The following is a 23,492-nucleotide window of genomic DNA, read 5'->3' as shown; positions in this document are numbered from 1 at the left end:
ATCAGGATCTGTCTTGTTAAAGCACCTTAGGATAGTGGCCTCACTTACAGTGAGGTAATGTCATCTCTGCCTAAACCAATTTAAAAAAAATCCACAACAATTAAAAAAAAAAAAACATTAGCACTCTCAGTTGGGTGGAGTGGTCCTTGTACGAAATCCCTGCATGAACTCAAAATGTGGTCCCATTCTTCTTACCTCTACACAAAGATGGAAAATACTTCTTTCACTTTAGATTCACTGCAGTGAATCTCTTATTTCAAACATAAATAAATACTATGTTAGTTCAATTCCCAATGCTTTCATCTGTGAGATGCTCTTATATGGAATTCAAATAGAGAGGAAGTATTCATGAGCCACAAGTTAGCAAGTTACCTAGCTTGAAGCATGGTAGTGTTCTACTAAAATCAGGTGATATCTGATTATAATATGCATTTTTTTCACTGATTCAAGGTCTTAGTTTTTATACATAAAATGCTCATGCAACAAACATTGATTTGATTTACAGGAAACCCATTTCTATTATGATTCTATATAAAAACAAAACCTTGTCTAAATAAAAACCAAACCTAAAAGGCATTCTAAAATGTCAAATTACTATTTAAAGTTTTCGTTGTGAGGATTTTGACTTTTAGAATGACAAATTTAAATAACAGTCCTAAAGGTTTTTATAAGAACAAAGTCTAATTAAGTGATAAGTTAACAGATATAATATGTCAGTGAAAAATACACAATGTTATCCAGTTTCTCTGAAATATATTTATAAATGCATTGAGTTACTTTTCAAAACATTTGAAGTGTAACCTTTCATTGAATTATAAATCATTAATTGGAAAGAGGAAGCAAAGAGGGGGAAAAGTGTGTGGGTATAGAGCCAAAATAGTTTATGACGACTTGGGGGGGGGGGGCGGGGGTAGAAAAAAAAAGTCATTTAATCTAGAAGCAGCATTCCAGTTTTTTTGTAGCTACATTTTTGTTACCAATCATCTTCCTAAGTATAAAGAATCCTATTAAAATTATTCAATTCAAAATAGAAGTTTTCCTAAGAACAAAAATTATTTGTAACTATTTATATTATTTTAAAATAAAATAAGAAACTAATAAGAAATTATTAGATTTTGTGATACTACTTTTCCATATCTGTTTCATGGCAGAATCAATGATTTTGTATATTCACCATATCTGAAGGGTGGATGAACAATTCTTTAGCCACTGATTTCTGCGTTTTAGACAGCTCATCTGTCACATCTCAAGTGATGCACCATTTCATCAGCAAATCACACATTTTTGGTTTTGCTAGAACTTTGTAACTTAGTTTTGGAAATTTCTGTCTCATAATTTTAAATTCACTGAAACACTATTAATATGGATTAGGCCTACAAACTAGTCTGTAGGATTTACTGAAGCAGTGCTAAAGACCTTCGGCCCTCACATATGGTGTTCTTACACAATTCTGGAACAACTACTCTTGAATAGCTTCATATACGCACAAAAGAATGCCTAATTCTACCTGACTATCCCTTTTAGCACATCCTTCTTCCACAGCAACAATATCCCCACAAGGAGTTCTTTAGCAACAGCTAATATTTTAATAATTTACCATTCTACTGGACCTGAAATACCTTTCAAATATTCCCTTAGAGACTAAAAAACCCTGCAAAGACCTTTCTGAACACTTAGAAAAATAAAAAATGAGGATTATAGTTTAGATTTCTATCATATTCAGAGACAGAGTAATTTATGGTTTCCTGATAATGACAAATTACCATTCCTGTTCTAGAAGTGTAAGAATTAAAGATTATTTGTGCACTGAAGAAAAAGTTATTGTAACCAGATTTCAGAAAGAAAGCAGCAATATTTTGTTTTATTAGAAAACAGACACTTCATTCACATTGACAGATCTTTCAGAATGCTGACTCAAAGCCAAGCTCACAGAATTTAACTTAGTAATGGAAATATTATTCATTTACTATGTATTTAAAAAAGGGGAAAAAAACCCCACACCACAGATTCCAAGCTTGCTCAAATTTGAAAGCCAAAAGTTTCAATATTTCAAAATCCAAATGTAAGGTCATTAAACAAAAACTACACAGTTATTGCACAGACTTTATTTTATAACTATTGGTTTTATACACAGGCAAAAAATTTTGTTTGTTTATTTGTTCTTTTGACCAGATCTAAAAGGATGTGCACACTAATTGAGGGGAGGGGGGGACGGGGAGGAAAGACAATTTGTATCTACTATTTCCATAAGTAAAAACGCACTTGGAAATTTTTTAATTTTCTCTGTGGTTTTTGTTTTGTTTTGTTTTGTTTTCTTATCTATCATTTCATATAGAATCCTATGATCTATCAGGGCTACAGTTAAAATGCAATTATAGTGTTTTGCAAAGTACATGCAGAAATTTTATATTAGTACTGTTAGAAATTTAACTTTTTTTTTCTTAAATTAAGCAGGATTAGGGTGGATTTAAGAAGGTTAGGAAAGTAACACAAAAGTGAGACACCCAGCTCTGAAACATAACCTTTCCAGTTGTAATCCAGCAAGTAAAAAATAACATAAAATTCAATTGTAACACATGATTTACCAGCATTCTTTTTACAAAAATAAAAAAAAAAAAAATATTCATTTTTCAGCGGTCAATAGCATCCTGAAAAAAAATAACTGCTCATAACCTTTTGTAGATTCCTGAGAACCACTGACTGTCATTCAGGTATGGTACTCACCAAAATCTGTGGTCTTTTTAAATTAATGTTTTATTTTAACATTACTGCAATTTCTCTTTTAGGTATTGTCTGGTCATTGCCAACATTTATCTGGTTTTGGAGTAGTATCCAGTCAGACAAGCAAGCTCATGGGACATCCATTTCAAGAATAGCTAAATCAGACAGATAACACCTGATTTTTGAGCAGGGCTTCATAAGATTTATTTGTAATGAATTGTTTCATCATTGTGTCATTATCTTCATATACGGCTGTACTTGTAGTTCTTTTTATTTTGGTTAAAGGAAATATTTCTAGAAAACTGGCACATGAAGAATCTTGGCATGTGGATGAAAACTCTTTAACTTTTTTGCACACGTAGTGCTTAAAGTACGCACACAGAGTGTCCTTAATAAGTCATCAACACCTTCATTACTTTTCCCATGAAGATACTGAAAGATGAAATCATACTGGTTTATTTTGGGGAACCAGTGAGCCAGTTGTCCTTCTGGGCTTTGCACTCTCAACAGCCACTGGGCAGCTGTAGGATCATTTTGAATAATAAACTTTCTCCCATAGAGGTAATGATGAAAGTGACCTATTGATCTAACAATGGCTAATAGTTCTTTTCTTGTGACACAGTAATGTTTCTCAGCACCAGAGTTTGATTATAGCTTGAAACTACGCTCTCTAGTTTCTGTGCTCTTAAAATGGTACTTTTCCTGTCTCTAAATCACTAATATCAGTGTCCAGAAGGGAAGAAATCATCTTTTTTTTTTTTTTTTCTTTCTTTCTTTTTTTTAATAAATAAGATAAAAGTGCTCTTACTTCCAAGTTTCCTATAAACTTTTTTACATTTTTACCCTGGCTGAACACATTCTTCTTTTGAGAGAAGTAATACGAGCAACTGACAAGTTGTATACAAGCTTGTGTAATTAGAAATGCTATCATCCACATCTCTTCCTTTCAACAGGCCATAAGCTCCAAACTTCACATACGCAAAATTGTCCAGACTCTGTTTAGTATTTTACCTGGAGATCTCCAATGATAACTTCAAGTTTTTAAAGCAAAACTTTATTCTATGTAAATGCTGGAATAACATTCTATAGAGATTGTGATGTCTTCCTAGAGATGCTGTATTTCAAAAAAAAAAAAAAAAAAGATATTTTGGCCACTATACTCACCAACATTCTCATGGACATCTTTCTGCAAAAAGGCAAATGAGCTATGTTTCCATGACCCTGCTCCAGAACTACATTTCCACAACATTTTCTGCTGCAAGGCTGAGTGCCCGTCTTCAGCTGAATGCTGCTTCACAGAGTGTTTATTTTCCCTTGTTCTATTTCTATTCTATATTCTTCCTTGCTATATACCATGTTATTTACATCATATTTAAATTTTCATTTAAAATTTTCTTTTCCTCTACAGTATCTGAAGTTTTCCCATTATTTCATCCACATATGAAGACTGTATTATCTGTTTCTTAACCTCCATTATCTCAATCTCCAGTAACAGCACAGTAGCTCAGTGACATCCCTTTCTATATACTCTGACTATGCACATTATAGAGAACATAACATAAGAAAGGCCATAAAGTAGCATGAAGAAGAACCATTTTTCCAACACACACTACTCTGTATCCAACAGTCCAATAGTGAAAAATTAAGGGAAAGGAAAAGAAAACAAAGGAAACCTGGAAGAATTCTTACTCTGATTTCTCCCACTTTCCACATTTACTTACTTAGGGACTCACAGAGCCAGAAGTAGCAATAGTGTCCAGTGGAGCCCTTTCTTCTTAAATGTATGTAACTGCTGAGCGAGCAGGAACCAGAACATTCCCTGGCAATTAATTATACCGGTTTTTTTCTTCACTATTCATACTTCCTTTCATTTGTTTTAAACAATCTACCTGAAACCATACCAATTGAAATATTCTTTTACTAAAATAGTGAATAATCATTTGTTAGTCTACTTTCTCTGGTTTTCATTATTTTTGAGAAATATATTCTAGAAATATTATCTTCAAATAAGAATATAGTTAGAGTTTTGTCAATTCTTTTACTAACAATTAGAATAAGGTGATGCTTAAACTACATCTAAAAAAGTTCTACCAACTGTCATTTGCATTTTGAAATTCTTAATAAAATCTCTTGTTCTGAAAGATGGGGTTGCACCTACACTAAGTCTGACAGAGAAAAAAGTAAAAATGCTTGTCTTGAGTCATGTAAGCCAGTTCAGGGAAAGGGTTATAGTTATGCCTGAAGCCCATTACTTCAGATATTTGAAGCACGTTAAATTAAAACATTTTTTTAAATGGAACTTAAGTCCATTTGAAAAGTTTTGTCTTACTTGTTTACTGTTTGTATGACTGACCACAGTGTTTGCATAAGACCCCAAAAAAAGTAAAATATTTGTCTGCTACTGAAAGAAATATTATTTTAAAAAAGATAATATATACTGCAAGCAAGATAATGCTTTTTTAAAAAATAGGCTAACGCTTTTTATACAAGTTTAAATATTAGTCCTAGTTGTAACCTAAACTTTGTGTTCAAAAACTCTTGCACGTGATGTAAATCAATCTGAATGAGTTTCTTAAAAATCTGAAAAGCTGTTGAAAGGCAACTAATTTCCAAAGAATATAAAAAATGTAATTAAGAGAACTATTTATAAAACATGAGCTAAAGTTACTTTTAAAAGTAAAAGCACTGTAATCCTCTGCCCTTCCAGCTCACTATCACTGCCAATATAAAATATGGTACTTGGGATAGGACATGTCAGAACTCATAAGGCATCTGAAAATCTCAGTATACTCATGTCCTTCGCCAGCCATGGTAGAAAATCCTTTTGTATAACAGCACAATAATCTTCATCAACTGCAAAATATTTCATTAACACCTAAACTAGCCCCTTCCATTTTTCATCTCAACTTGCTTAGCACAAAGACCTCAACTATCTTTAGGATGACACCAAAGCAAATATTTTCTGGTTTTCAGTGGACAAAATGAGCTTCCATGGGTTACTTCAGTTTCAGAGCTAGATGAACTCTAAAACATAAACTAATATTTAGTCACTCCCTTCAGCTTCTTATTTTTAATAATTATGGTTCAACAGGACAATTCATGGAAGTAAAGTCCCTTCCGGCTTTCCACCTATTAAACATATTTGTGAAGTTATCCATGTGGGTAAGATTTTGCAGAAATTTTGCCTAATCGCATATGGAAGTAATGAAGACTCTTCTGTCTCCTCAGGAGTTCCCCTAATTGCTCAGCAAAGAACTATACACTCATCCTCAGCATATCACAGCTCCTTACAATGGAGACCCAGAAAATATACCTAAAGGTTTGTTGCAGTGTTGTACTTTCAAGTTACCCAGCTAAGAAGAAATTAAACTGTAGCAGAAATTGACTTTAATATGATCTACTGATTTACCGTACTGCTAGTCGCACCCAGTACTATTGGCATAATTACCTTCTCTTAAAACAGTAGTGAAAGTAAGTTGCTCTGGGTCTCACACAGAGGCAGATCCATTCTCTAAATGAAAATTTCCCTCACGCTAAGAATATTGCTCCATGGCAAACTGAGTTGATGTGTTAACAAGTACCATTTCCACATTCTTAGCAGTTGGATGAGGGGGGCGGGTGTTGAATGCATAAGAGCACATATATATCCATAGCTTCATTCACAGAATTTATTTTTTTCTTTCTTAGGGTAACAATTATGTTTGTTTTTCTTCACTAGTATGCTTGACTTTGTGTGGGGTTTGCTGAATTTCAGAGCTTCTTTCTTGAAAATTTTTTGTTTTCATGACCACTTTGAAAATATTCATGAAGATCACACCATGTGAGAACAGATCCTACCACCTTCACAGCTCTTTGCTATCCCATGCTCACACTACTTGTCAGGAAGCAGATGGATAGTCCTTATGACTCCTTCCATCAACGACCCCTGGTGCACCCTCAGGCAATTCTCCTAGTTTATGTTAAAGACAACTCCATCAAAGGAGACTTACTCCCACTTTTCTTTTTTTTTTTTCCTTGCATTTGGGCCACCACCGCAGGAAAATGTATGTACGGATGTGCACACATTCATACAGGGCTGTAATTGTAAGATGATTGCTGCCTAGTTCCTTTTTTCAAGTCACAAAGATACTGTGTCACTTGCAAATGGCTTCCAAAAAAAATAAGTAATAAAGGGACTTATCATCAAAAGTCAATAATCTGTTGTTAGTATGGATTAGTGAAAATATTGCTGTTTATTTTTGTAAGTATATATCCAGCGTGGAGTAGATGGGAAAGAGCTTTTAATCTTCTGTCCTAATGACCATCAGATCAGTTCTGGTGAATAAGAAACCAGTAATTAGTGCAATCCCAAAGTAGAAAGGATTTTTTTTTAATGGTCTGTGGTAACAGGGAAAAAAGGCTTCCAAAAACGTGTATTGCAACTTTCTTACAAAGTAGAAGATGACAGCCAGGAGAGTAAAGGTAATCAATGTCAACAGAGCTCCTGTGCCCACAAAACAAACAACATTTTTGTCCAACCTAAACATCTTCCCATGATCAAAAGAATGGAAAATGCTCTGAAAAGCAACCCACACTGTTTATATGAGAATATGGTACAGTGTTACCTTAAGTTCCATCAAATGCAATGTTTAATGATCGTTAATGATCACAGAATGATACAATTGCATAGCTAAATTTGAAATCTCCAATGTCTAGACACAAAAGGTCACACATGGGCAACACTGAAGATGTTGGGACTAGCTTATGTTGATTTGATCCTTAAATGTGATTTTTCATTGTTTAAGTAGGTTTGAAAAGACATTAGGAAATCTGATTTAATGCATTTCTGGACACATTTTTCTTAGCTATATCACAGTCACATAGTAAGTTTCTGCAGGCATATTGAATGTCGTGAATGATAGAGTCTGCTGAGATCTGAAGAGATAAGCCTTAATAACAGTCATATTTTACAGTCTTTCCTTCTCAAGGACATCCAAACAAATACATATAGCAGTACTGAAAGGAAGTCACATGTATCTTTCACAAATTTCTATTTTCTTCCCTCAGCTGCTTACAGATGAGGCATGCACAAGGCTTACCACTTCCCCTGAACTGACTCCATGTATGTTTCCTTCAAGGTTGAGAAAAGATCAAATCTGGGCATAAATAGATTATTTAACTATGTTTCTGTCATTTATGTAAACATTATACTCGATATCCAATGATAAGTAAAGGGATTTAACTGAGTAAATTCTTAGCTTACAAAAACAAAGCTATACTTCCTTTTTTGTATTATTGGGTTGTTTTGCCAAGTACCATGGTTATTTTTCGTTTTAACTGGACAGAATCAAAAATCTTACTATTTGTGCAGTTGTATACAGCCTTTGTAGGTAAACAGTGCTTTTTTTTTATTAACCCCTCTCAATTCCTTTCTGTGTTGTTTGTTCATCACTGATGACCTTTAATACATCTGCATTATTATTATTATTATTATTATTATTATTATTATTATTATTATTTTGTCACTACCATCCATAAATTGTTGTTGTGAATAACTACCTATAAGAAACTTTACCAAGTACACACAGATTTCATATCATATGTGGTGTAAAAATAAAAACAAACACACACATTAACATAAACCAACTTACTACTAAACTATCAAGGAATGTTATTTCTCTGACAATCTAGGTAGTTGGTATTGGCTGATGATTAAGCACTGACTCTGAAAATATAGGTAGGAATAGAAGATTTGATTGGCTTCCATGTTAAATAACTACTTTCTTCCAGGTTTCACAATGTGAACTATTGAGGCAGGACTTTACTTTCTTACGTGTTTAAAAAAAAAAAAAAAAAGGTGAAAATTTTAAATGTGACCATGGTGAGCTACGAGACTCAGATTTTCTTGCAAATGTTTCATTCTTACTAGTGTAATTATTTTTATTATGGACTGTTCAGTAAGTCATGTCCTAATTATGTAACTTTTAAATAACAGCATAAATATGAGCTAATTTATACAGCTCATATATGTTTAGCTCCTGAGCTGGTTGAAATAGCTGGTACATATTTAGCTCCTGGAGAAGAACAAAAGCCCAAATGGATGGCAAGTTCAATTATAAAGTAATCCTTAATACATTTACCCAGATTATTACCTACTAAGTGTGTATATGCACATGAATGAGCATTTTAATAAAAGTGTTTTAAATTCAGTATCAGTTACCTTATGACAAAAACCACTTTAAAGTAATAGCTATTTTTATATTCAGAGAAATGTGACACTCAATTTGAAATATTTTACTGGAGATACCGAAAGAGCTAAATGTGAAGATGGCATTCTCTTCCAAAGCTGAAGTAGTTCTGCATCTTTTGAAGCAAGCTTGATAAACTTTGCTCAATCAACTTCCGTAGAGCAAGAAATCAGTTAAATACATATGTTCACAAACAAGTCCTTATTTACAGGACTGATTATGATTACCTATTTTGAAAACAAGCGTCACTCATTTGCTGGTGAGTCTTGAGCAGAATAGTCAGCAGTTTCTGTTTCAGCAGTTTCTTGTATTTTAATATCAGGAAGAAGCTGTTGAGCCATTAAAATATATATCTTTCCCTTTCAAATTCTTACCTGAGAATCTGAGTTCAGTATTTGTAATAAAACTCAAAGCCTGGAGAGAAAAGAAAAATCCCTACTCGATCCATTTTCACTTCCTCCATATTGCTGATGCCATGAAAGGCACAGTTCATCTAGCCTAACTTTTGCCACGGAAGAGTTATCCAGTCTAAGCCAACCTTGTCTAATACTGCTTCCTTCAGTTTCCAAATACTGCAGAGATCTGACTTGACTTGAACTAGAAGTTTAGTTTTTAGACAGAGATGAAGCCTTTCAGATTTTTTTTTTCATGCAGTTTCCCAGAAAGTTAGAAGAGCAAAGAGTTTCCAAAAAGGACCAGAAAAATAACATTCAAATATACATTCTTCTTTCAAATAGGTAAGTAACCATTTCAGTTATTAAAAAAATAAGGGAAAAGAGGAAATAAAGGGATCAAATGATTCAAGATAAAAATTTTAAAAGAAAAAAAAAAAGCATTGTTCTTTCAAAATTATTTTATCCTCCCATAAAATATTACTTTTCCCATTCATCTGTAAAAATTCAGCATGGATCATTTAGTACTTTAAGATTTAGCTACAGACACTGAAATCAGATAGAGTGCTTATATGACTAGGAAACATCAGAGACACCCAGTAAAATATGAAGATAGAAGAAAAGAAGAGCAAATAGCCATCATAGATTGAATTAAAAAACTCGTCAAGTCTCCTGAACAGTTTCAGACAGCATAGTAAGTAAGCTCTCCCTGGAAGGCTCTTCTGTCAGAGTATCACTGAGTCTAACACAAGAATTAGTGACTCTCAAAATCAGGGCGGGGGGGTATGCTAAAATATTGACACACATTTTCAACATTCCTAGTTCAACTGACTTTTAAATCCAGATACTCATTTTTCAATAAATTTTTTTCAAAGAGTTTGGGAGTGGAAATGCAAATAAAATAAAATAGATGTGCAGCTAATGTGAATGAACTTATTTCCTCAAATATAAAGATTACATTCTGTAAGAGCCATAAATGAATTAACCTTCTGATGCATTGATAACAAAATATTGTTATCTAAAGACAAACATTGTCATCTAAGAACTATAGCGTAGCTGTGCTTTAAACTACCCCTCCTGTAGATACCATTCACAATACTAGCAAAGAACCTGGTTTTGTATACCCTAGGCAGAAATACCTAGACATGGAAACACTTAAAAAATGTATCGTCTAAGAATGTGTATTTCATTTGAAAGAAACCTCAAACAAAGCTACTGAACACATTCCTAGATGAGTTATTGTATTTCAATAGCATGCTGAAAAGGCTATACAAGAATAATATTCAAGGAAATCTGAATCCAGGCTGATTCAAATCCCTTGCAAATTTTGATCCAAATGTATCTATCTTTGCAGGAAATGTAAAAAGAACAGTCTTGAGCACAATGCCCATAGGTCACTTCTAATTTTTACCCAAGAAAAACAAGCTTTGTGGTTTTAATTTGTTAAGAATTACCTTTTAATGAAACTAATAATACATTTTTTTGAACTTCTGCTTACTATTTTACACAGTATTACAATACCATCTAGTTTATCCAGAGCTGGCTGAACTCCAGTAATTGGAATAATGATCATTACATGTTTGTTCTGTAGTCTTTGCATTCCTGAAAACTTTGGCTGTTTAAATTGAAGGCACTATATAAATCTGAGACTATTATTACTGTACAACAAAGAAGCCAAAAGACTCGGAGAGGGAAAGCACAAAATTATAACTATTAATACGATACTGGTCTTTGATTCTCCATATTCCAATTCACATGTGACAGCATAATGATATTATGTTATCATATTGTTTAATCTAATCTTCCAACAGACATTACAGCATAACATTATAAAAAGCTTATTCGGGAAACATTAATTTGCCTTGCAGACTGAGGGGTATGGAAATAAGGCACCTTCTAGTTTCTCTTTTGCATTATTGACAGAACTTCTAGTAATTGTTCCTCTGGAAGAGATTAAGGAGGATGAAGGTTAAAACTGAGAAACAGACAAAGTAAATATATTAATTAGAGGACAAAGCCCTGCATTATTTGCAGTGACTACAAAATATTTGGTTTATTTATTTTTTTTAAATCGAGGGGATTTTCTCTTGTACAAAATAAAAAAATAAAATAAAAAATAAAATTTAAAAAAAAGCTCAAATATTTGAGTTTAGAAAAATCTCTTTTTCTCTGGTTTCTTATCTCCGGTGACAGAAACCATTTCACTCAGCGACCACATTTAAATGGGAGGTATTACTTGAACTTTGCATCACTTCAAAAGACAAGTAGCAGTCAGTAAGAAGCGAGTTATACTTCTCAGCGTCCAATCTATCGGCCAATTGTGTGAAAATCCTTTTACAAGGCTGTTGGTGTTCCAAACACTGGGTGAAAGGATCTGGGGATATTCCAGAAAGCCCACACGGATGAAAGCTTTCTTAACCTACATTAAATCTTGATAATGCAATAATGAGTCTTTTAAAAGGATAATTCTAATTCCCCTATCTAGTGCAATAAAGACTGTATACAGCTAATCTGCTTTGCCCTTTCAATTAAACTCGTCCAGGACGTTCTATGTAGTCAGCACCCTGAATGAGTCATTAAAATTCTCGTTCTGTAAGAGTTGTGTGCAGCGCACCGTTGTTTCTAAATTCCATTAAATCCAAATGGTCTTTATCGCCCCATGACCACTGTGACTTCAATCAGCCAATTTAATTACCTTACAAAATTGTCAGCAGAAGCAGCAAAGAAAAACAGGAAGGGCTGTGACGTTATCAAATTGAAATCTTCCTCTGTGCTGTTTAATCTAGACCAGTCAATAACAATGCTTCTCACCTCCTTGCTGCCTTCCCGAGGCTCTTAACCTTACTCTTCTTTCAAAGATTTCTGTTGTTGTTTATAAGACTGAGTCTGAACTCCTCTCCGTGAGGATGTTAACACATATTGAAAGCTTCTTGTCCTTGGCCGTAAAATTTTCATTGGCTCTAAATACTGGAATTACCAAGCCACGGACCTCTGAGGGCTGCCACAAGTGTTTATTTTGTAGATTTTCATCGCACTCTTGATCTGAAGTCAGACTGCCACGCGCACGCACACACACACTAAAATCAGATACGTACATTTTCTAATAATTCCCTTCCTAAATACGGTCAGAAAGGTTACCTCCTTCCACTAAAAGGGTGTCATTGCAAAACCCAAAGGAAAGAAAGTGCACATCCAGGAGAACTAATGCAAGTCCAGTCTAGGAAAACTCTACATGATTACCCAGCAAGTATTTTTCACTTGAACTCTTGTCCTATACTCTTTTGCACAGAGGGTGCACTCTGTGTGCACTCTCACTGCTGTTCCATGACTTGGCTGGTTTAAAATACTACTAGGTCAAAATGGTCACCTGAACACCAGAAACATGTGCTTCGACACCCACTGGCAACCGCACAAGCAGTGGACGTGATGAGCTGGCCTCTTCTCTGGTTTTGCCATGCTCGGTCTCGTAAAAACAATCCTATGGCGATAAACTCAAATCTGTTTGAGCCAAAGGAGCTCAGTTAATATGTCCGATGAAACTCGCGCTAAATCTTCACGGAGGAAGTCTCAGTGTATAGTAATTCCCCTCTAAGGGTTCCCACAAAGGAGTTGAGAAATGACGTTGGTTTTTTTCTTCAGTCCCAAAGATTACATTATCATAAACAAAACAACAACAACAACAACAATACTAATAATAATAATATGAGGGCACCGGGAAAGTACTAGGCTTTGTAAATGTCTGGTATGGGGTTCTTTTAGGGAGGAAAAAAAAGTCAGTATTAGGAAATGTTTCTGATAAGAGTTCAGAACTCTCCCGTCGTTCCTTGAAGAGTATTCCCATTGCTCTCTTGGCTTGCTTTTGCTTTTAAGCTGGAAGACTCCCCCTCCCTTCTCTTATGGTTCATTGTAACCCACAACATTCAGCTCCCTTCCCCATCTGCCTGAAGTCAGGCAACTCCAAAGCAACAAAAAAGTCGAGACTACGGACACGGGCCTCCGCTTTTCTTTACCTTTCTTTTTGAATGTGCTGAAGAAAACAAAATGTCTCACAAAGCGGGGAAACACTTATCAGGCCAGTGAGCCCCCTGCGGTAGAGATCTTTAGTCTTTCACAACGTTTTCACGAATAATGAGTTACCTGAGAGGGAACGAGAAAACGTAATGGCCAAACCGCTTTCAGCTTCCAGTCACAGGTCCCTCTTCACACCTTTGCTGTAGGAAAGACGTATTGCTCACGGCAGCAGAGACAAGGCCCGAAAGGGGCAATTTAAATAAAGGAGGGTATTTTAGAGTGCTCCGGATTTCAAAGAGCTGATATTCATGCCCGGTGTAGGAACAAGTAAGAAAAGAGGGTGTTTAAAAATCCCGGGCTCTTACTGCCTCGGGCAAGGAGAAGGGGCGAGTTTCCGAAAACACAAGTGAGCAGTTACTGACGGTTAACGGCTCTTAACGGCTTATTGATTCAGCCTTACGGGGCAAAGTGCTGGGGTGCCCCAGGGAGGTAAAGGCAGAAGCGAGGGGGCCTACGAAAAGGTGGTGGGGCGGAGGCTGGGGCCGGCCCGGGCCGCCCGCCGTGCCCAGCGGACGGGGGCGGAGAGGCGGAGGGGCGGCTCGGCCGGGCCCCTGGTGTTTCTGGGGAGCCGCTGCCCCGGGTCTGCTCTTACACAGGAGAAGTGAATCGAGAAGCTACGAAACGTGATCCCCGCTAACGGAAAGGATCTGCCGGCGGTCACGTATTTTGGTTTTGTACGGTGCCAAGAGATAAGGAAAAGGTTTCCATCACACTTAGCACAGCGGAGAGACAAATACTAGGCTGCTGCTCTAGTCCCTCGTCAAGCTGGAACCTGTCCTTTTATCCGCAGCAAGGGGTTTAGGTCTGTTGGAAACCCTGGAGTACGGTGGGCATAAGCCTCACCCTCAGCGTTTCCTGGGCTTGCTTGTGGGAAGATATTCAGCAAGGACAAGGGAGGGAGCTTGGCCTCATGCCCCATGAAGCAAGGTGTCATTTTAGGAAGGGCGCTTGGTGTGATGCCCAAATACCACGTTGCCCTACTCCAACAGCAGCGGGCAGGCGTCCAGATGCCTGAGTGAGTGCCGCTGGGAAGGGAATTATGCCATCGCACCAGCCTCTCCCCGCGTTTGCTCCATAAGGCGCAGGCAAAAATAACCCCCCGCATTTGAGAGAGAACCCAGGCGGCTCGACTTCCCTGTGTGATTGCTAAAAGGTAGCTTGAGAGCAAGAAAGAGAGAGAGAAAGGACATGCTGGCTAGTCCCAACAATGAGAGAAGCCGTGGGAAGGACAATGCGAATCCATGGTGGTTAATTTGCACAGGAGGAATGCGGGGGCTGGAGCTCTGGCAGGCTTGAAGCTCTCCCCTGTTGCCATAGCGCTGCTGGCTGAGGAAGAAGAGCGGGGGCTGGCAGGCTGCCTTCTGGAGGGAATCTCCTCAGCTCTCGCTTCTCCTCGGGAAGGACTCCACGGGAAGGCACGGCATCCCGTTCTCCTGGTCGCAAAGACATCCCGAAGGGACAGATAGCACAGGAGCCCGGAGGGGGCAGCGGGGAATCCCCCTCTCAAAAATAACCAAAGTCTTTCCACGGCTCACTCGCTGCTCCTTCCCTCCTCCCCGCCATGTCCTACCCTGCGCAGAGGCAGAGATGTCAGCCCCTGGGGAAGGAGCGGGACTTCTCTCTCGCCGTCGGAGATAGTCACTCCACACCTGGACTAGGCTAAATACAGACTCCTTAAAACAGAGGTGTGCAACAGGCCCGGCTGAGCAGGGCAAAAGTCTTCCTTGCTCTCTCTTACGTCTAACATTTTCCATACTAAAATAAACTAACCAACTGCTCCCTGCCTACTTCTAAGGCTCAGAGACGGGTTGGCGACAATTCTTTTGAAATAAAAGAAAAAGCATGCCGTGATTCAAAATTCGGACTCATACTTTGCTGCTACAAACAATGGAGTGAGCACAACCCGTTAACCGACTGTGGGACCAGGAGGCAGTTGGGAAGGGAAGTTAGCCTAGAAAAACGCATGCAAGCGCCACCATGTCGCTGGGCCCCGGAGTCCCGCTGCACCACCCGTCAGTCTCGGAATTATTTGTTATTCTAATCGTTACCAAAATGCTGCTCTCCAGGGGTACCTCTATAGGTACAGGGGACTAACAATTCAGAAGGAATGCTGATCTAAAGGAGGAAAGCTCACCTCTTGCTAATGGTGTGGCCGGGAAGATGTTTGTTTACATTGCTACCCCTTGAAAGTAATTCTGCCTCTTAGAGCCCGACCCTCGGCGCCCGTTACGAATCCCCGTTCGCAGAAAGACAGACAGCCGGACAGTGCCAGATTACAGGCAACCCTAGCGCTGATTTCAGGGCCATGATTATGGATCAGACCGAACGCAAAATAAACCCCCCAGTGATATACGGACCCGTTAAGCCATGTCCAAAGAAACAAGCATTCCTGAAGACGGTTGCTAAGAGCAACGTGCCTTAAGCACCACCTTTAGACCAGATGGAAGCAAAAAATAAGTACTACTAGCAATTCAGCACACGAGCTCAGTACAACCTTTTTAATCATTACCCACCTTCCCCTCCCCATAAAAGAGTGTGCAGGGGCCCACGGAGATTTAAACATAATTAGATACAAACCAAGCCACTACTCCCAGGCGAAAACAAGAGCTTTCGGTGCCCAACAGAAATGGATGTAACGGCTGCTACAGCTTATCGCGGTCAGCGCGAATGGGGGAGATCCGCGCTTCCTCCCCCCAGCTGTGCTGTCGGTAGGCACAGAGGATGCCGCTTGTTTAGGGAAGCAACTTTCGGCCTGCCCCCTTCGCCGCTCCCCGCCGCGGCTCGCCGGCGGGGCGCTCCGCTCCGCCCGCGGTGCCCGGGCGGGCAGGAGGGCGCGGGGCTCCCGCCTTGCCTCGCCCCGGAGGACCTTCCCGGACCGCACAGGACCCCCCTCGGACCTGCGGTTAACTTTCCTCTCCGTCCTGCCCTTCCTTATTGCGAAACTTCTATAGAGGATGCAGCGGCTGAAATTTCTCCCTCGCTGGCTTGTACACACGTACCCACGCGCGCATACACAGGCAGCGCTGTTAAGGGTAGTTTCACGGTCCAGCTGGGATAGTCTTTAAGCTGTAAAACCGCTCTAGGCTCCTTGAAATGTCATTCTGATCTATGACTTTTGTCCTTTTTAGTCTTTTTTTTTTTTGGGGGGGGGGGGGCGGGGGGGGGAGAACAACAACTTACACAACTTTCCTCGCTGTGGTTTTGAAACGTATCTCAAAAGCTCTTTCACGACCACCTCTCAAGACATAAATCATCTCTTCTCTAACCCTAAGCGCCACTGAAGTGGCAAGCAACTAGGCAGAGGCTTCAAGGGAAACCGGGTCTCAAATCACAGCGTCGCGCCCACGGGGGATCGGCTCGGGTGGACCACAGACGGGCGGCCGAAACTTAACAACTAGTTGACAGATTTTTAAGTGATCAAGCACCATATTAACCATGCTTTCCACTACTATGGAAACAAAAAAGGTACAGTACAGGGAAGCCACGCAAGCTGCGCAGACCCTTAGGCAAACGCGTTTGCCAGTCATTTTTCTCTCTATTGTTATTATAATTATCATCATCGTGCCGTTACTACGGCTACAATGAGCTGCAGCGACAGGGAAAAAAAGAAAAAAAACCACCAAACCACAGTAATCCATCCCTCCGGATGCAAAATAAAGAGGGACTTCGGTGCCTGACTCCGGTAGCCTGTTCCAGCTCTCCCCCAGCACCCCCTTCTGAGTCAATCCTACGCGTTCAAGCTTAAATGCACAATGAAAAAAGTGTCGGGAAATCTTACCAAATCTTAATACATGTGTGGTTCCTTGAGAATATCCAATCCACAGTAAGCAAAGAAGGAGTCTAATGCTGCATCTGAAGACTGGATTAGTTAGAATAGGGGAAATAATCTTCATGATGTTTCTATGCACACACGCGCTGCCTTACTTCCCCCTTCTAAGCCGTCAGGTTTCCCGGTAGGGTGAGAATGAGGATACGTAAACTGATGGCCCTCAGACACGATCACGGCATGGTCACAGAGAGAGGAGAGAGTCTACGCTTCCCAAACCCATTAGCAATCCCTGCATGTTCTTCATTCACTGCGCCAAGGAGCAACCTTCAACTGCAAGGAATGGTGGGACATCCATGTTAGTCGGGGGAGAATCCTTGAGAAATCCAAACACACACAATGTCCAGCCGAGTAAACCTGGGAGGCAAGAAAGGAGGAAAATCAATAGGTAATCCAGCTCGAGAAATCGCTGAGGTATCGCCACATAGCGAGAGTCAATGAGCACCAGCCGTTTTACTGGTGAAGCTTTTACCGTGCTCCCATTCTACTGCACTGCCGCACAGCTTCTGACGCGAAGCCAAGATTAAGTGAGAGAAATTGAGATAGCTCTTCTCTTCTTAAGGCTGCCTGCCAGACAGCCTTCCCAATTTCTATTATGCAGCCGATCTGATCGCCTAGCGTTGTCGGAGGGGAAGGGGAGGGAAAAAAAAAAAAAAAAAAAAAAATCTCGGTTTTATTTACATGCTTCTAATTGTTATTAGTATTTCAGTTGTTCTGAACAATAGCTATAAGGGTCTGTAGCGGGGAGGAGGGGGCTATAGGGGAGAAGGGAATCTCTTGTGTAAAAATCAATTCATGCATTTTAATAGCTGACTGCCTGGGTCGAAATCACTTAGCTTTAGAGTTGTGAAAGAGGAGGCTGACAATAAAGTCATGCAGGTTATCAGAGTAACGTTTATGCTAGGGAAAAAAAAAAAAAAAAAGTCATGATATTTGCATTCACTAAGTGTTACTCACGTTAATGCATGAAATAGGGTAAATGTGATGGCTTGTATACTAACTGTCCTTAGGAACTTGCTCCGGACCCAGTGATCATGGAACATCAGCCTGCTTTTGCAAGGTAAACAGGAGTCGGCAGCGCTAGAACAGCCTTGTTGAATGCACAGATCTGTGCATTGAAATTTCAGTGTTGCTTAAAAGACAGTAACTTGGGGATTTACTAGTTTATGTTTTGCACTTTATTCTGCCACTATCTTATTTTGCATTCTGCTTTCCTTTCACTTACAGAAATATTGCTGTTCCTCCCTGTACTGAGATCTATGTAGTTTGTCATTTTGCAGTCCTCAGTGAGAACAATAGCATTTCCCAGTTTGATAATAGGATACTGAGTTTGTAACTGCAAATTCAGCCACAGACTTTTGTCTTTTGGCCAGGTGCTCCAAAGAAGATAAACTCACTCTGTGGACTACTTCAGATTTTCCTTGGAAATACAATTAGTTGTGTGCCACTATCCATTAAAATACATTGAACCAGGACTGTCAGACTTTGCAATCTAAGTGATGCTTTTGCTGAACCTACTTAAGCTTTATTACAAATATTAAAAGATAATTCCTAGATTCCTCACCAGGAAAATGAATTCATTCTATTCTAAATTCTGCCTACAGACATCTTTTGTCTCCTTTATCTCCCTCTTTGCCTTTTATTACTAAAGAAAATATCACCGAGAGACTTCTCCCACAGGTACATACAGATGAACACAGAATAAACCTGACTTTACAGAAATAAATACCGATGATGCCAAGCTAATGAGAACACTCTGTGAAATCTATCAGAAGTACAGCACGGCAGAGGTGAGTTACAGTTTGTTCTTAAATACCATCTGTGTATTGTGGACATGAAAATAAGTAAAAGCAGCATTTAAATTATAACCTGTAATGTTGGTGCTCTGTATCCCTAAAAGTATTAGTAATTCAGAGTAACTTTTTATCATTATGGCTTACTGATTTCCTCTGCACGCATTTACTTAAAACACTGTAAAACGCTGATGAAAAGAAAAGTACATTCTGAGAGGGGATTATTAAACATCATTGATTTTTTTTTTCTTTAAGATGGAGGCATAACTGCAGTGTCAAAAATAAGTATCATGAATGGCTAGTTCTGCAGTCTAGCAGGGAATTCAATCAGACGATTTGACTATTGGAGCACTTTGAAAAGAACACCTAGTGTTAAAAGCAAGGATATCTAGCGACTCCTTCAGTTCACACTTAGAATATCTCCCAGTAAAAATGCAGAGAGGTGCTTTTTCTTATATTTCCTATATCGTTTATTCTCTTCTACTCTTTCATATTTTATCTTAGTCCAAGGAGAAATAAAACCGACCAACGTGAATATTGTGAACATTCTTTGCCTCCCCCCTCTTTCCCCTGGTGTTGCTGAAATAAAGGACATCAGGCATCTGTAGATACTTTTTAATTTGTGAATGCTCAGATGTAGCTTCCTGTCTAAACGGATTTTTTTTTTTTAATTTAATTTACTTTTGGTAAGCAGTTTTGAAAATATAACATTCATGGTCAGCTTTAGCAGATTAGACAAGACATAAACTTCGGGCAAAGTGACTCCTGTTATCAGTCTGATTTTCTAACGTCTCTTAAAAAAAAATACAGCTACCTGTAGTCTAAGCCCAACAGAGCTCCTAACTCACCGAGGCGTTTATACCCGGAATCATAAACCAACTTGTGATTAATTCCTTTTATTATTAAACATTCAGCAGCCCACACTGCACATCCCCCGGTCGCATGCCTAGGGCTCAATCCAAGTTTCGTTCCCCCCGTGCTAACATCCCGCCACCGCCGGCTGCGGCCTCGGCACCGCGGACAGCGCCCGGCGCGGCTCCTTTCAGCACCACGGAGAGCGCTCCCAGCCCGCCGCCGCGGCCACCGCGCCTACGCGACCAGGCACTTGAGGTGTCAAAACGCCTCCGTTTTCCCCTCCAGTCATTTCTCATCAGGGAAAGGAAATTAAAATCTGTTATCGGATTCTTTAAAGGCATGTATTATACCCTCGATTATGTTAGCTGGCCAGCTATTTTATGGCATTTTGGAGGTTCAGAAGGAGTACCGCTCTGATCTGCTATCACACATCACTTAATGCTCTGTGTTAACATCCCTCCTCCCGTCTTGCAAACCCTAGCTCCCACCTTGAAGGAAAATCGCAGTTAATGCAGAATTATGTTTTCAAGAATATCAGTTCCTTATCAAAAAGTAAATCTTGCAAGACAGCAGATGTTTAGAACTCACTGAATATTTGGTGACTGACGACCTCTTGCAGACTATACAATTAGCTAAAGCCTCAGACCTCACCACCCTAGACTCCTTTTCTGTTAATTGGACTTAAGCTTCATTTCTCCTTGGGGAAAGGGAGGGAAAAGCAAGGGTAACCTTTAAAAAGATACTTTTGTCCACCCTCCAGAGTGGTTTCAATATGAAAGCAGGTACGTGTTCTTAATGCCTTTCACATTTCCTTCCCTGTAAGATGTACAGTTCAGAGGTTGGAAATCCCTAATAAAATGTTCTACTGGAGAAGCTGGTCTTGTGTTTTGGGGGCTTGTCACCACTGTTACACAGTTCTTTTCAGATTAAAGTCTTTATGAAACTGCCCTCCACACTTCAGTGATCAGCAATTGGGAAATATACAATTCCTTGGATGTATGTTTTGATTTGTTTTACATTTTGGTCATCTATCTTAGACATGGTAGTAACACGAGAACAATGTTGAAGTGAAGCTGATATGAGAAATAGTATTCCATCTACAGGTGAGGAAAGAGGAATAGACAATCTAGGGCCTTTAAATCTTTTCTGGGTAATAAAAGCCTACTAAATTCTTTAGGTATGTATCAACTATAAACGGTGATCTTATGTACATAATGGTTCATTTGGAAAGGGGAGATATGTGGTTCTGATTACCTTATTATATCAGGCACTTTTTCCTTCAGATTGTGTTTTCATGTACTGTTATCATAATAAAAGTTAACCCAGTTCCAGCTAGGTGCCACCTACTGGGATGTATAGTTTTACCATATTACTTTAAAAAGAAAATGGCTTTCATTTTCAGGTCATAGCTATGTCTCTAAGAATCGATGATAAGATTTTTATATCACTTAATTTACTGGTTTGTCCTCTCCCAACAATAACTGATATAAATTTAGTATGTGTATAACATATGGTCCCCAAAGCTTTGTTTCTCGGGTATTTTTCGGCAAATCCTTGCAAACGCTTCAGATTCACATGCCACCACAGTCCTCCTGCTGTTGCAATCTGGTGTGAGGTGAGCCATAGCTTACCGCAACACCTGACCAACCTCTCCAGATCGCTAGAAACAAGTATTGCAGATTTGCTGACAAAGCAGTAACACAGTCCTCCTTTTTTAAACGTTTGTCAAAGTATTCAAATGAATGTTGATATTCTAATTTAAAAACACATTGCGGCCCACTTGCACTTCATTCCCACCAGCTATAAAAAACATAGGTTCTCCTCTGTCTGTTATTAGCTCAGTCCAAATTTACAACCAAGTTTCTCTTGCGCCCATGATTAATGACATTTTAAGATGGTAATTAATTTTTAGCTAGTGGAAAGACGTGCATTCTAATTAACGAACTGAGTATGCAGTAGACTTACTTGTTCAGGCACTTTTGGGTATCACAGCAATGCACTTTCCCAGCAGGTTTTAAGCAGCAAGAACAAACATTTATGACATTATCTACAGATCAGCTTTTCGTCCCTTAAGTTTGCTTTGGGGTTGAGGAAGCTGTGAAAGATTTTGGGAGGAGAAGGAGGATGTTTAATGTTTTCCATGCTCTACTCCCCCAAAAGTTTCTAAGGAAAACGTGAAGAGAGGTTTTCATTATAATGTATTCATTCCTTCTCAGTGCGCACACGGCTCACTGCAATCATGCCTCCACTCCGTAGGCAGGAATGTCTCTTGCTTTACACAGAGAGTGTCAGCGCCCTGGCTGGGTTAGCGATGGCTGCTCTCCCAAAGAATGCTGAATTTGTTCAGAAATAAATGACAGGACTGCAGACAAGCCAAAAAAGGGGCTGGCTGTGCCGTACCGTGGGGGCCGGGTAGGGGCAGGGGGAGACCTCACGGAAGTAGAGACTGTTGTCCACCCACAACTCTAGCGAAGTTAGAGCCTATTTCTCACCTCCGCTCCCCCAGGAGACCGGAGGGCACATCCTCAAGGCTGCCGGCTCGACTGCCCTGAGCCCGGCCCGGGAGCAGCGCTCCGGCTGTGGGGGGGCAGTTCAGGCAATCGCGGGAGCCGGGTGAGGGGCATCGGGGGACTCTCCTGCCCTCTCGCCCCCGCTTCCCAGCCCTCCGCTCCCAGCGTGGGGACAGCGGCGGCTCTGACGGTGCAGGGCAACGCGGGGATGGAGACAGAAAGGCGGCGGGTTTGCCTGCCCCACAGGAGCGACAGACCCGGGCAGCAGGAGCCGGGCAGCCCAGCAGTGCCCGGGTCCTCCGGCTCAGCGCCCGCCTTTGCCCAGAGACACCTGGTCAAGAGACATCGCGGTGTGCAGCTCTCGCCACAGAACGGCTATGGTGCTTCCCCCGGCGCCACCCACCCCGCCCCCCTGCAGCCCCTCACTTGCATGCAACCCCTCCGGCCGTGGCAGCCGGACGGAGACCCCGGGACATCCTCCTACCTTGAGCTGCGGGCAGGGAAGCGGGGAGGGAGAGGAAGGCGGAGGCGGGGGGAGGAAGGGCGGTGGCAGGACGTCGAGGACTGCCCGGGCTGCGGTGCAGCCGGCGTCCGGGCACTACTGACGGCGGCAAGCGGCGGCCGAGCGAGGGAGGGAGGAGGGAAGGAGGGAGGAGGGAGGGAGGGAAAGAGGGAGGGATGGAGGGAGGGAAGGAAGGAGGGAGATCCGCCTCCCGTCGGGAGCGCTGCACAGCGCCCTTTAAAGGAGCAGAAACCCGCTTCCTCCGCGGCAGCCTCTCTCGGCTCCCCGCAACGCCAAGCCTCGCCGCCGCCCGGGCCAGCTCTCCCGCCGCTGCCCGCCCGCCCTACCGGCTACCGGCTGCCGCAGGGCTTCGCGGGCGGCCGGCGAAGCAGAAGCGCTCCCGCCTCTCCTCCCGCCGCCGCCGCCAAAGGGGCCCGAGCTCGCCGGGCGGCGAGTTTTCAGGGCGTTAAACATCCGAGCTCCTAATCGGCATCCCCGAGCTCGTTTTGTAAACTCGGAGCGGGTGGGGGAGCCGGACCCCGCTGCCGGTAAAACAGCGCTTAGCGACCCCTGCCCGGCCCTGTTTTGCCCCGTG

General features: G+C 40.7%; 1 protein-coding gene across 3 annotated transcripts in view; it reads right to left on the bottom strand.

Moving 5' to 3' along the window:
• The window catches only part of GRIK2 (glutamate ionotropic receptor kainate type subunit 2), a 433,684-nt gene extending 410,664 nt beyond the window's left edge, over positions 1 to 23,020 (bottom strand). For all 3 annotated transcript variants that reach the window (XM_075747790.1, XM_075747789.1, XM_075747791.1), the window contains exons 1-2: positions 22,880 to 23,020; positions 17,190 to 17,594 (exon numbers count right to left, since the gene is read on the bottom strand). In XM_075747790.1, the coding sequence (XP_075603905.1) occupies positions 17,190 to 17,304 (115 nt within the window). In that variant the 5' untranslated portion in view covers positions 17,305 to 17,594; positions 22,880 to 23,020. The remainder of the gene's footprint in view (positions 1 to 17,189; positions 17,595 to 22,879) is intronic.
• Positions 23,021 to 23,492: the final 472 nt, after the last annotated feature.

This window comes from Balearica regulorum, chromosome 3, assembly GCF_011004875.1.
Source record: "Balearica regulorum gibbericeps isolate bBalReg1 chromosome 3, bBalReg1.pri, whole genome shotgun sequence".
NCBI lineage: Eukaryota > Metazoa > Chordata > Aves > Gruiformes > Gruidae > Balearica > Balearica regulorum.
This window is presented reverse-complemented; position numbering and strand designations above follow the sequence as displayed.